This window comes from Gavia stellata, chromosome 7, assembly GCF_030936135.1.
Source record: "Gavia stellata isolate bGavSte3 chromosome 7, bGavSte3.hap2, whole genome shotgun sequence".
Taxonomy (NCBI): Eukaryota; Metazoa; Chordata; class Aves; order Gaviiformes; family Gaviidae; genus Gavia; species Gavia stellata.
Window position 1 is genome coordinate 36,597,823 of NC_082600.1, and position 13,851 is coordinate 36,611,673.

The following is a 13,851-nucleotide window of genomic DNA, read 5'->3' on the forward strand; positions in this document are numbered from 1 at the left end:
CATCTCAGATGTCTTTAAATGTGGTAGGGGACTGTTTCCCTGCCACACACACCATGTACGTCACTTAATCTTCATCTGCAATGAGTTTAATCTGTCATTTGTGTGTTTTTTCTGCAACTCTCGGCAGTCCTCAGGCTATACAGAATTAGAGGGGAATTAAGATGCACACTTTTAACAGTGAAGGTAACAGCACATAGGATCAATCCAAGAGCCCAGTGGGACAACCTTCCAAGAGCTCTGGGGGATTCTCTGTCACTGAAATTGTTTAAATCAAGACTGACAATAGCTTTTGACAGTAGCAATACCTAATTCAACCAATAAGTAGTTCATAACTTTCTTTGTTATGACTGCTCATGTTACCCAGAAAAGTTCACCCAATCACAAACGGTTTCTTTGGCTTTGTAATCTATGAATTTTACTGGCTAACCTGGGGTTAGCCTTCCATGTACAATTACTTACTACAGAGAACCTGGACCACTGTTCTTCAAGTCAGTAGGGGATTTGAGCTAGGGAAAGATACAACAGCAAGTTTCACTACCTCATATTTGCCCCAAACCTTACTGAAACTGATTTTTTATTACACTTGCTACTTCACACGATTTACAAGTTAAAAAATTAAGGAACTGTAATTCAAAGGTGTTTGTTGGTAGTATTTTACCTCTAACACCTAAAGCAAATAAAGGCAAATATTGTGTCACCTAACTATTAAAATTATATACGTCTTAAAAAGTGTTGCAAGGAGCAGAGGAAATGGAACCATTTCTAAGTTTAGCAGTGCCAAGCTGTCAGAACTCAGATACAGAAAAACAGGCTCTAGAAAAAGTCATTTTCTTAAACACCTTTACATACATACTCTCCTTAACAGGCTGTTCAAGAATTCTTTTACCTATTGTAATGTAAATTAGATAAATCATCCCTAATGCCATTATGTGAACAGCATCTCTTCCTGACTGATATCGTAGGTGTATACTATCACTGTCACCAAAATATACCTTGTCCATGTTATATTCTCCCTGGATTAATCTACTGTGCTTTCCTATCATGATTAAATGAATTCTAGTCACACAAAATTACATTTTCAGTGTAGTTGTTCAATGCCTCAGTTTTAAAAAATGCATTACAGCAGCTTTTTATCATATAGCATAGCTTGCTCAGTGAGTTATTTTTGTAACAGAACAAACTTATTTCACTAGTCTTTTTTGAATGAAATAACTTCAATTTACAACCAGTCTGGGAGATTGACACACTTCAGGAATACAGCTCAGATTATTTTATTCTAGATACTTAGAGAAATCATTGTCTATCGCATCTGTCACCACCATAAATCATGTGTAATTGTGAGGAAAAAAAAATTACATCTCTCTGCAGCTTTTTTAAATTAAAAAATGTCCTCCAGGTTTTTTTATTCATGCTAAAATTTAGATCATAAATACTCTTTCCCTCTACTGAGCAAGTTTGTAAACACAGGTCTTTAATTCATACTCCAATTTTGCTTCCCAAAGGGGCTCCACCATTCACTTCCTCAGTTTCCTATAATCACTGCAGCAGTAGAAAATGGTAGTATGTTAAAATACTTCAAAGTAGAAAGGTTTGCAAAAAGACAACCCCCAAGAACTATTATAGGACTCTACTATTAATAAATGAATAGCCAAAAGAAAATTGTTAAAGTTCAGATGAACAAATACAGATAAACTATTTTGAAGTACAGGCATTAAACACAAATAATCACTACGGTTTGTTGTGGGGTTTTTTAACACGAAGATAACATGACCAAATCAAACACTTTGGAGACTTTAAAATGCTTTGTCTCTAGATAAATGTTACTTTACACAGAGATATTTATAAAGATCAATTTTCTTTGACAAGCTAAAGTGTGCTTGTAAGTTACAGGTATGAGAACTGATGCTTTCAGATTACATTTCTACAAGTTAATTTAGTCATCTCATACTTGTAGGCAATTTTCCTCTAAGTTACTAGATTGTTCTTCTAAGAGATTTCTACTCCTTCTTTCTCTCCCTCCTCCTCTTTTTTCATATTCAAATACAACTCAGAGAAATAAAGTTGTCTGTGGGATGGAAAGAGGATATATAAAAATAAGAGTAAGCGAACACTTAATAAGGCATTATGTAATGAACAACAGAAAAAAGGTAAAAGAAGGGGCAGACAGAAACATGGGGAGTGACAGAATAGAAAATTTAAAGCAAGAGAGACCACAGTCTCTTTTTTGCATTAGAAAATTTACTTGCTGCCAATATTCTAACTGGAAATGCATATTAAGTTAAATCAGAAGTAGGAATCTGGATTTAATCCAATACACATGCATGCTACCACCGAAAAAGGAGCTCCTGCTTCTTCCCTTACTACTACCAATACCAATCCTAGTATTTTCCCGATTCCCCAAGATCTTTCCATCCTCACCAGCTGTTCCATTTCATGTTCCTGCCAACAGTTTTGCACCATTCATGCAGTCAAATCAGGCAACTAGATCCATATCTGGTGATAGGCCAAATCTATATCACTGAAGTGTCTTTCAAACTCATTTCTTCAGAAGAGGGGAGATGATCTTAATTTATTATCAAGAGCAGAAGCAAAATATAAAGCAACTTCAAATTAATTACATTTTTATTGACAAGAACTCCACAATTGCATAACAAAAAGAACAACAAAGCCAAACGCTCCATAAAAGCAAGAGAAGCAGAGACATACAAGAAACAAAACACAGACATCCACTAGGTTCCTTCTGAGAATGTAAAAAAGAAAGAGAAAATCAAAAATAAATTATAGCCGCTTTCATCAGAATTCATGTTTTAGTAGTGACTGACATGACAAATAAAGCAATTAACAATTACATATACAATTACTTAGATATGAAAAACATTATCAAATGAAGCTAATTCACAAATGTGACTGGTAACAGCTACAGATTTTCTTCTCTGGTATTTAATATGTGGGAGCAGAGGGAGCCAATAAGAGTCCACTTTTTGCAGCCGGAACAAGCAGTGTAGCCAGCCCATTTTTGGGCAAATGAAAGTATTTTGTTACTTGGGGTAAAAGTCAGTTTCTCCACTTACACAGAAATTTTTGCACCCATTCCCATCTGAAGCCACAGGTGACACTAAGATGAAAGGGAACATGCAAACACCTTCCTTTCTCACTGTTCTGCAAGTGGCAACATGTCCCTTTCAAACACAGATTAAACAAAACCACTAGTAAGTGCCGGATACAATTCCTTGTCAGGTTTTGTCCTAGGGGTAATGTAGTCCTGAAAAAGGCACCTGAAAGGTGCAGCAAATATATTGTTGTTTTCCTTAAAAGGAAAAGCATGCTTTTCAAGACAGGATGAAAGGAAAGTGTACAAAAATTAACGATGTCCAAAAAAGAAGAGAGACAGAGAGAGAGAGGCAGAGAGAGAGAGGCAGAGAGAGAGAGGCAGAGAGAGAGAGGCAGAGAGAGAGAGGCAGAGAGAGAGAGGCAGAGAGAGAGAGGCAGAGAGAGAGAGGCAGAGAGAGAGAGGCAGAGAGAGAGAGGCAGAGAGAGAGAGGCAGAGAGAGAGAGAGAATGAATGCTCCAGGCCTTAAGAAAGACTTCTGGAATAATTAACCAGCACCTACGACTTGCTCCCTGCGTACAGCTGAAGGTGACAAGGAGCAGGGTTTGTTGATTTTTCAGGAGACAGATCAAGTTAGCAGTCTCTGAAGTAACGTGCAGAGATCTGTGACAGTTGGCAAGGCTGAAGGTCCCAAACCATAAGGACTTTCTCAAAGGATCCTAGTTGCATTTTAGATAATTTTTTTCCAGGTTGGTGGATGATTTATCCTCCAAAATGAAGTGTAGTATTATGTGGGAAACCTGGATAATGAACAAAGGACAGTAATGATGTCTTTAGACTGACCTAGTTATTATTGGGTTGGGTAAGCTCTCTCAATTCCTGGTCAGTCTTTTTCAAACTAATTGCTCCCCCCCACCCCTGGGCCCACAGACACGTCGTGACAAAGCTCTGTGCAGACAGCAAGATAGTCAGGTGAGATGTAGTTACTGGCTTGCAGAACAAGTCTGTCTTCCAATTGGTCAGATAGGGTAGCAACATGCATTAAGAAATACACCTACATGAGAAATTCAAAATATCTTTTTTGAATGTTCTTTGCTGTTGAAGGCTGTTTGCCTCATCAGTTAAGCATAACTTTTGTCTTGCTAGTGTCACTCTTATTTCTCTGTCTAAGGATTTCGGTCAAGAAGTAGGTTAGACCAAAGCAAATCTTATGTTATAAAAGCCAATCAACATTTGTCATGCTGAACTCTATCCTCTAACAACTTCAGAAACATAAAGTACACCTAGAGGAAAACTAGTAACTCTAACAAGACTCCATCAGTAAAGAAGCCAGGGCAAAATTGCTATTTTCCATTGTAACCACTTCAGTACACTTCCTTGGGCATCAGAAAGGTGACAATGAAGACTGAAAACAGGGTATCTATTCCTGAAAGAGTACAAATTGTATAGACTTTCTCTCTGGGACTATTAATCTTGCACCCCTACCACTTTATTTACTTAGAAAAATCTAACCCAGTTTACCTCCTATTACCACTGAACTGTCAATTTAAAATACTTAGCTTTCCAATACCTTCATTCTGCCAGCATTTTCCCAGCAGAAAGTTAACCAAGTGTCTCATATGAAAATTTCTTTGCTATTAAGTATCTGCAATTATGGCCTCTAGCCTTTATGACACAAAAATTCTATGACACAAAAATCAGTAGAATGATACCATCCTACTAAAGCACTCCCATCTTAAAATATTCTTCCACCTTGCCCCCTTACATTTTGTAGCTAGCTGACAGACACTTTTCAGTGACACATTTTCTGCATGTTGAAGCATATGCACATATTCAAGAAGAAAATACCACATTATCACAGGCTGTTTTCAATCAAGAGCTTAAAAAGAAATAGAGAGAGTATGATCAGTTTCACAATCCAAATTATCTGCAGCAGACTCAGAAATACCATGCTTTATAAACCGAGAGGATGAGTGTGTACTGTCAAAGGAAGGTCATCTGATTCACATTCCAGTAAAGGTTGAAAATGAGTCAGAACCAAAGAAAACATAATTCCTCCCCACTCACACCCTATTCTGTCCCTCAAACATGCTTTTTATTAAGAGTTTCTAGTTCACAGTTTTACACATGCAGAGGGTTTGGTTTGCAAGAAAGGACAACAACAGGACAGAATAGTTCCCTTGAGGATGGAACGCAGTTGATACAACTCTTGTTTTGAAACAAAGACTTTGGCAAGGCTTAATATGCCTTTGACGTTCTTCAAGAAAATTACCCAAAGCTAGACAAAAAATAAGCTCTTTGGGAAAAAAACCAAATCTTTTCAGTGCTTAGAAGAGCCATCTTCCTATACAACAGCCAGAAATGCCAAAGCTGCCACTCCCACGAGAACTGAGAGTGAACAATAGGTGAAAGAACACAACACAGATGAGAAGCCAACAAATGATTTGGACAGGTACAAAACTATGGGGCGGGGGAAAGATCAAGAGAAAGCATAGATTAGAAGCTGGATGTAGGAACTGGGAACTCTTGAGCAACAGGATGAGATCAGGGAAAGAACAACAGCAAAATGAATAGGTGTGACTCAGAAAGCATTAAAAGGAGAAGAGAAGGACTAGGAGAGCCCATGCCATCAGTAGCAAACATGAGGAGGGATTTCAGGACCACAAATGGGTTAAGAAGAAAAGAGGAGCTGCAACTGAGATTAAGGAAGAAATAGGCATTCTGTGTTCTTTAGAGCAATGCCTACTTCACAGCCCTTCTTTCACTCCAAAACCAATGTTTAGAAACAGCACTGCTCCCTGCAAACAAATTTCTGAGAATCTTGCTAGAAGAATAGGTCTGTCAGTCTCTTCTGATGGTGGTTCACATGCAGTCCGATCACAACACTGCTTTGGAGCATCCGTCAATGAACAAGGAAGCATTCATATCGGAGTTATTTTGTTTGTAAACTGATATTAGGAATAAATTTATCCTTACGAGAAACAGAACAGTAAATGAAGTATGGCTTCTGTAATTAAACCAATCTGCTACAGCTGGTACTCTTAGCATCCTCACCATAAACAAAAAATTTTCTAAAATTTCTATTTTTTATTTCTTTCTCTAATGTAGACTGATGAGAGATGGAACAAAAGTGTTACAATTAAAACAAACACAGCTCCTCCAAGTCAATCAACAACTTTTAATATTACTATAGAAATAATATCTACTAACGTCATTGTTGGAAAAGACCCAATACTTTACAGGCAAGCAAAAGAAAGTCTCTGCTCTAAAAAGCTTACAGTCTAATTCAGGTGATTTAACAACAGCTCAAGTACCCTGCTCTAAAAAGCTTACAGTCTAATTCAGGTGATTTAACAGTGGTTCAGAATCAGAAGTGTAAAAAGGAATCCAAAAGAAAATATTAAAATCAAATCAAAAGTAATATACAGCAACAAGGAAAATCACAAAATTCATGGAGTAAAAGGAAAATTCGAAGGAAGGGGGAAAGGCAGAAAATGAGTAAAAAGAAGTAAAAATAGGAGAAAGGGAACAGAAATGTAGCGGCAATAACATACTGAATTTTGAAAATGAAGACTGAAATACTAAATGCACTGTCTGAGTACAAGAGTCAGAGTAATTCATTTTTGGTTAGGGGATTTCACTGGCAGGAAACTCAGAGATGATGATGTGGCAGAAACTGTGATGACCAACGTGAGGCCTAGTCAGACAGAACTGGTTTTAGGGGTATTATAAAAACAAAGGACCGGATTAAACAAGAGAAACAGTGAACCAGGTGAGTGGACATTTTTATCTAGCTCTCAAGCCTACAATTCAAGTAGAGGACATGACAATAAGGAATAAGGACAAATTGTTCCACATTTAAACTTACTGATTTGTGATTCATAACCAAAACATTCTTGAACAAAATTCAGCAGAAATGCCATCAATATATAGTAGCAGAAAACATTAAGGCCCAAGATTAGAGAAGGATGCTGGTCAGAAAACTTTTTAAATCCAGACATCTGGAACTTAACAAATAAATGAGTGCAATCAAGGTGTAAAAAAATTAAAAGAATGGGAAAAAGCTTACGACGCTGATTGGAATGGGAGCAAAAATTAACCCCTTTAGTCTGTGACTCTTACTGTATTCAATTCTAAATCATAAAGCATACAGATCTCTCTGAAACATTGAAACCTTTCAGATTTTTCTTTTATTACTTACCATTAGTTTTGCAGTACTATCACTGACACATATATGGTCACATAGTTCTAAGATATCAGAATGTTAAAATGAAAGTAAGAAAAGTTATCCTACATTTATACGCATTCAAGTCATGGAATCATGTTATATACTTCTATACTTCAATCATACAGTTTTGGTTACATTTTAGATAAAACTTAGGAGGAAAAAAGGTACAGATATGAAAGCATATGTAATGAGCACAGATTACCTATTACAGGAAAATACATTTATCAAGAAAATGTAATTAATACTTAAAATCTGGCACTTCCTATTTTTAGTTCAGACCAAAAAAAAAGGACAGCTTGTCTGATTAGAACAAAAAAGATTAATTTCTATAATGTTAGGAACAGTTCAGGAGGAAGCACTGAGCAGATGGAGAACCAGCTTCCACTGATGCCAAGTCCTGTGATTTTACTGCAAATAGTTATTGTGGAAGGGGGTTTTTTCTGTTTGTTTGGGAAAGTTACTTTGGCTAGGGAGGAGAGAGGGAGAGGAGGAGAGGCTGCATTTTTATTGATTTCAGATACCTATAGGTATATAAAACAGCAGAATCTCTTAGGCCTATCAACAAGTCCGAAGTTGCAGACTGCCCCAGGGCATAACTGTCACAACTAAAACGTTTGCAAGTGGAAATGAGATCACATCGATAAAGAGCTTCCACAGACAGGAAATGGTATCTACCACACGACCATCAAAAAGGAAAAGAAAGTTCTGATGTCCTGGAATGAGGCTAGACAGAGAAGTAGGAGAGGACAGCACGCCAGGGAAGCTCAGAGAACATTTATGGAATGAGGTAGAAAAAAAAGGAGAACATGAGGAAAGATGCAAGTAAAGCACATGCCCTTAACTGTTTATTTCAGGAGCGCATATACTAGGAATATTCAAGTGACCTATTACCCATCCTTAGTTGCGGCAGCGTAATCTTCTTCCAAGAGCAGTAACCTGGTACTAATATCTTAAAGCTGTAGATAAGTAATGAGAAGTAACCAATACCTGTATGTTCTACACAGAGCTCATGTCACCTGGTGAACAGCAAGGACATGAAGTTTCACATCTGTTGAATTTCTGACCAAATAAGATGCACTAGTTGAAAACACATCTGTTCCACATGCAGTCATAAAGACATGCAAAAAAGAATTAAAAAATACTTTTCACTGTTTTTCACAGAGAGCAATAATGCTTTCAGAGCTGATAAACAACAATTCTTCATTACCCTAGATATCTCAATGGTACAACAAACAGAGATGCAGAAACAGAGTTCTATGGAGACATATGGACATAAATAATTTCACAGACCAGACATACAAAACGAAAAGTAGTAGAAGTTGGCAATCAAATACCACTGGAAAGTGGGACCCCTGATATATACAATAATCCAGATCAACAATGAGTTAGACAGTTCTGCAAATAAAATTGATTTTCAGCTATTCTCTAGAATTTCAAAACTCAAAGGATTCTTTTTTAGCATCCAAACCATGCCCTGCCATTGCCATTATTTTTGTTTGAGCAGAATTAGCATCAAAAATAAGAAAACTAATTTACTCTTCACTCTACCTTTTTTTTCTCCACATCTTTGTCAGTATATACTTAAGATACAGGTTTTCCTTCAACTTTTCTAACACAAGCCTTGCTCCACAAGTTTATATGTTCAGCTCTTCCAAGACAGCCAATGGTCTTCTGTATACTACTAATTCTCATGTATGTATTGACCATGAAAATGACAAAAATCCTGCAATATATTGCAATAGACACGTCAAAATTAAACAGAGAGGTCCAAAAGCAAGATGTTAAAAAAACCAAAACAACAGGGGTTTAGGGAACAGAAAGTAGCTGCTACCTCACAATTCCTATACTTACTGTTCATTACTATTACGCTCCAGTGACTGTTCTTTTGATTTTTATTCCACATTTCGAATTGTATTCAAGTGGTAGGTACCTACAGAAATTATATGTATTATTACAAGATCAAAACCATTCTGACAGTTTTGTTTGAACTACACAGTGTTTCTCTTTCTTACACTTTAAGGCCATCAGAATTATTCAGCCATGGCCAAAAAAAACAAACGGGAAAAAATTCATGTCCAAAATTATATTTTTTCATCTTGATAATCATCACATCCTGCAACTCAGCACACTGTTATTGAGGCATGTATGTTGGCAGCTTTTGGCTGCTGTACTGGTAGTGCCTACCATGTCTAAACAAAATAGATCAGGTCCCTGTATACATTTTGATCAGCTCTGCAATGAGACTTTAAAAGCATATTAACCTAAAGCATCTATTCACAGCCAAAAAGCTAATGAAGGACTTAAATCTATTTTGGGACACTTAACCCTCATCAGTCAAAAAATGTGGACAGCTCTTCAAACATGGCAAGATTCTTCTAGAAAAGTAAGGTTATCCTATAACTTCCACTTCTCTTGTTCTTTACGCTTCAACAGCATTTTTACTAAATTGATTCAAGACATATTCCCCGCAGGCTTCACAATGGACTTGTAGTTTACATCAGCTAGACATCAAAAGCGATACAGAAAAGTTTGCTTTGCTATATTCAAGGTTAATTAAAAAAAAAAATTATAAAATGCTAAAAAAAGGAAAGAAACAGACTTAAAAACTAAAGTTATCCCCCTACTTTACACACAAATATGATAAGCCCTAACAAAGAAGCTGTCAGGCTAGCAACATCAGCTGTTATCAAAGCCACCTGGCAGTTCTTACTTAAGACTATTTTCAGCTGCTTTTTAACTATTCAGTCTGAAATTTTCCATGTCAGTTTTCTGCTTCAAGTAGTTTTTCCTCACTCTCCCCTCACCACCACCTTTTAAAAGAAGTCAGAGAATGGCTGGAACATTTTTCTATCACGAAAGGACCTCAGAAAAAAGCCCTTGTAAGCTCTTCCTTTGAAAAACTGTAAACACTTTCCTGCCCTGAATCAGTAACTTCAAATTGGGTTGGACAATGTTTTTGTATGAGAGGTACACTCTGCTCATTTCGTGAAAAATCTTACCTGATTTAGCCAAGCTACAAGCTTCTAGAAATCAGAGTCTGTACATATATTTTGGCAAGATCTGCTGGAGCTTAACAGCCAATCACCAAAAGTCCATCCTTCTGTATGTCACCTCAATGTGCAAGGCAACTGAATTAAGTTTCCTCTAACCTGTGATTATGGGTGAAGAGCCAGATTTTCACTGTAAGAGAAGTCTGCATTTAACAGGCATTAGGTGCAACACTGAACAAGAAGTGTCGTCTTGCATATTTCTGCAACCTCACTTATGCTAATATCCCTACCATAGCTGGAAACAGTGGCCTGTCACTTCATATTGTTGGGTAACTGAGTAGGATTTGGGGTACACCAACAGAGCGTGTGGAGGGAAGAAATTAAGAGGAATGTAAGAAGAAGATGTGGTAGTGGATGACAGAAAAATTAAGCCAAATGAGCAATCCCAGGCAGAACAACTCAGAACTGGGATCACCAGGACTGGATAGAGCAAGAGACAGAATATATCTGACAGAGATGGATTTTAGTGAATATAGGTGGAAAGGAGCTGGCTGACAACAAAAGTCTGAGAAAAGACCCATCACCAGGAATCAGAAACACAGAGAAGAAGAAAAATCAACAGAAGCAAGGAAGAGTGAGAATTAGTAGGCAGGCAAAGGCTGACAGCAGAGAGACAAGTTGCAGTCAGAGACAGTCCAGGACTAGTCAGGCCTAAATATCTGATTGAAAAGACAGAATCAGTGCTGCACTGGAGATTGGCTTGAGGCAGGGACAAGTTGGAAGTATAGGCAAAAACTAAAAAAAGCATGTCGTCAGAAGCTATTGAAAAACGTAAAATAAAATACCCTAAAGACTTAGCATCCTCTGCAAGTATCTGCAAACCCCTTCCTCCCTCTCTCAGAAAAAATATCCCACTTTCCTCTACTGCTGATAAAAATACAATATACTAATCCGTAACTCTGTTACTTCCTTAATTCAAGCAACAGTAATGTTCATGTACTAGATTTAAAAGCTCCAATTCTGCTAATCAGCAACACGATACCCATATCACAGAAAATTAGTCTTCTCATTTTGCTATTTTTTGGTTGATTTTAACTAGAAAATTACATGTAGAAGCACTTTTACAAAATATTAAACAAATACCAAGCTTGGAATTTTAATGCCTTGGACATCAGGAATTCCTCCATTTAAGTTTGTCTACTAGCATTAATTCTGTCTTTATTACTATATTATCCCAAACTATTTTTTCTACCCTATCTCATTCAATTAACAGTATATTTTCTGGGAATAAATTCAAGTTGTATCTTGAAGGATGGCACTCTCTTTAAGATCCTGCTTTCAATGTTATGGAACCTAGATGTTACATAGGAGAACAGGTTTATAATATGAGCTTTTGCCAAAGGATTCTTAACTGGCTGCATTAATTACATTGTTGTGTGTTAATGGCAAATTGCAAGAGCTTTCTAAGCCTTTGCATTTATGAAAAATGGCACTTTAACTTCATTCCCTCTCCAGTACTCCCCTAACTGCCTGTTGCAAATGAATTGGATCCATTGTACAACTTCAGAACGCTAAACAGCAATATACTAACAGAAGTCAAAATTATCAAATAAAGCAGAGATGAAAGCTTCTTCTCAGACCACTAGAAATAAAGATGACTGCATTCTCAGTTTTCGCTCATAAGCCAAAGAAACCATACAAAGAAACCCCCCAACATACACTGCTTTTTTACGTGACTCCAAGAAATCTGCATTATTGTTTAGAAGACACTTTTTTCTTCCTCTGAAAGAAACTAGTTTATTTCATTGCTGTTTCTTACCAATTTATTTTAATGTCAAAAACAGTCCCAATATATCCTAAAATAAAGCACTCTTTAAATGAAAGATTTAGAATTAGTAACTAGTAAGAATACTAACTAACAAGACTTTAATTTTAGGCATTAAGAGAATCTACAGAGTAAAATAAATGGGTTGGTAATAACTGTATTGGAGTATAACTTAACAAAAATAAAAATTAGTAGAAATATATACTATTTCCTTATATCCTCAGTTCAAAAGTACTATTCATCAGAACATCTTAAACACATTCTGAAGGCTAAGTATAAATTTAGAGTTATTAAAGTTTGTTTTAAAAAGCTGAGCCATGGCAACATGCAGCTCAGGGTAGGTCTCTTGATTTAAAAAATTTCGAGTTGTGATAACTACTTTCCTCCCCAGGCTATGTTACCTATCCAGCCAGCCATCTTGACTCCAACGCTGTTTACCACGCAACATACCATTCAGAGAAGTCAATACACATCTCATGATCTTATGATTAAAACTGGCAATTTAGACCCAATTCTGCAATGTTCATACCAAACTGAATTCAGAAATTGATTCTGGCACAGAGAAAGCAAGCTCTGGTCCTCATTTGTTTACCATAGATAATTTCTAACTTACCCCTCCAAGCTGTGGCTGAAAAATCCAATTATTTAGATTTGAAGAGATTTCAGAGCTTCCAAGTTGCTCAAAAACACCCCATAATACATTGTTTGCAGCTTTTTACTGAATGGTATTCCAACACAATGGCACACCAAGAGTTTCTAAAATAATTTTAGGGAACTGTTTTTTGTGCAACTGCAGATACTATTCATGTATAGCTAAGAAAAAAAAAAAAATCTGGTACAGCCTGTCCCTCCACCTCCTCCTTCTATCATCTCCTTTAAAGAGGGGAAAAACAACTGATCATTATTTTCAAGGAAAGTAACACTTGCTATTCATGCTCACATCTGTACAGTGCTGATTACAAAATCTTTGTCAAAACAAACAACAGCAAGCAGCTGCTTGACTGCTTTGCTGTGTTTTGTGATACTAGAAACTTTTTTGTTTTCTGGAAAGCAACCCAATGACCAAGATTGATAAGAAATTCATTGTCAGCAAGAATAGGCTCAAAGTAACTGCACGCTGCACACACTCAGACCTGTACATAGTTTCACAAGAAGGCTATAAATGCAGCAGCCCTCTTTTACTCCCCATCTGCCACGGCTTGGTGCAGTCTGTATGCCACAAGGCTGCTCCCATGGAGATTTTGCATACTCTAAAATACATCAATGGCAGACTTACTGAGGCAGATAGGAATGGTATTCTAGGGTCCTGTTTCATCATCAAGAACAACAGCCAGAAAAGTAGTAACATTTCAAAAAGCAAAACTAAAAAACTATAGCGTAGAAAATGCTTACCTGCTGAGCTAAGCAAAACACTGAAGTCTGTTCCTCTCTGTGATTCCCCATGTTCACTCTGTCCCTCTTTTTCTGTATCCTCATAGCGGCTCCAGTTGGAAAAAATCTTTCTTCTTGAATAGCTTTTCAGTTCTTCCTTCTCTTCTTCCTCTCGTGATTCAGTATCATCATCCTCCTCTACCTGTGACATTTAAATGGACAGTTAAGCCACTGCAACTCAATAGCATTTTGTTCTGTATTTAAAGTGTCGTTCATACAAGTAACTCCAACCACAGAATTAAAACCCAGAAAGACAATTCAGCCTGGATCCCTGTCAAAATTTTAGATTAGGTGCTACCATCTTCCTGAACTGTTTGTAATTGATCAA

At 36.9% G+C, this 13,851-nt stretch overlaps 1 protein-coding gene across 1 annotated transcript in view; it reads right to left on the minus strand.

The window, feature by feature from the left end:
• AVEN (apoptosis and caspase activation inhibitor) overlaps window positions 1-13,851 on the minus strand; it is a 98,414-nt gene that overhangs the window by 61,260 nt on the left and 23,303 nt on the right. The window contains exon 2 of the mRNA XM_059819554.1: window positions 13,485-13,665. Coding sequence (XP_059675537.1) covers window positions 13,485-13,665 — 181 coding nt within the window. The remainder of the gene's footprint in view (window positions 1-13,484; window positions 13,666-13,851) is intronic.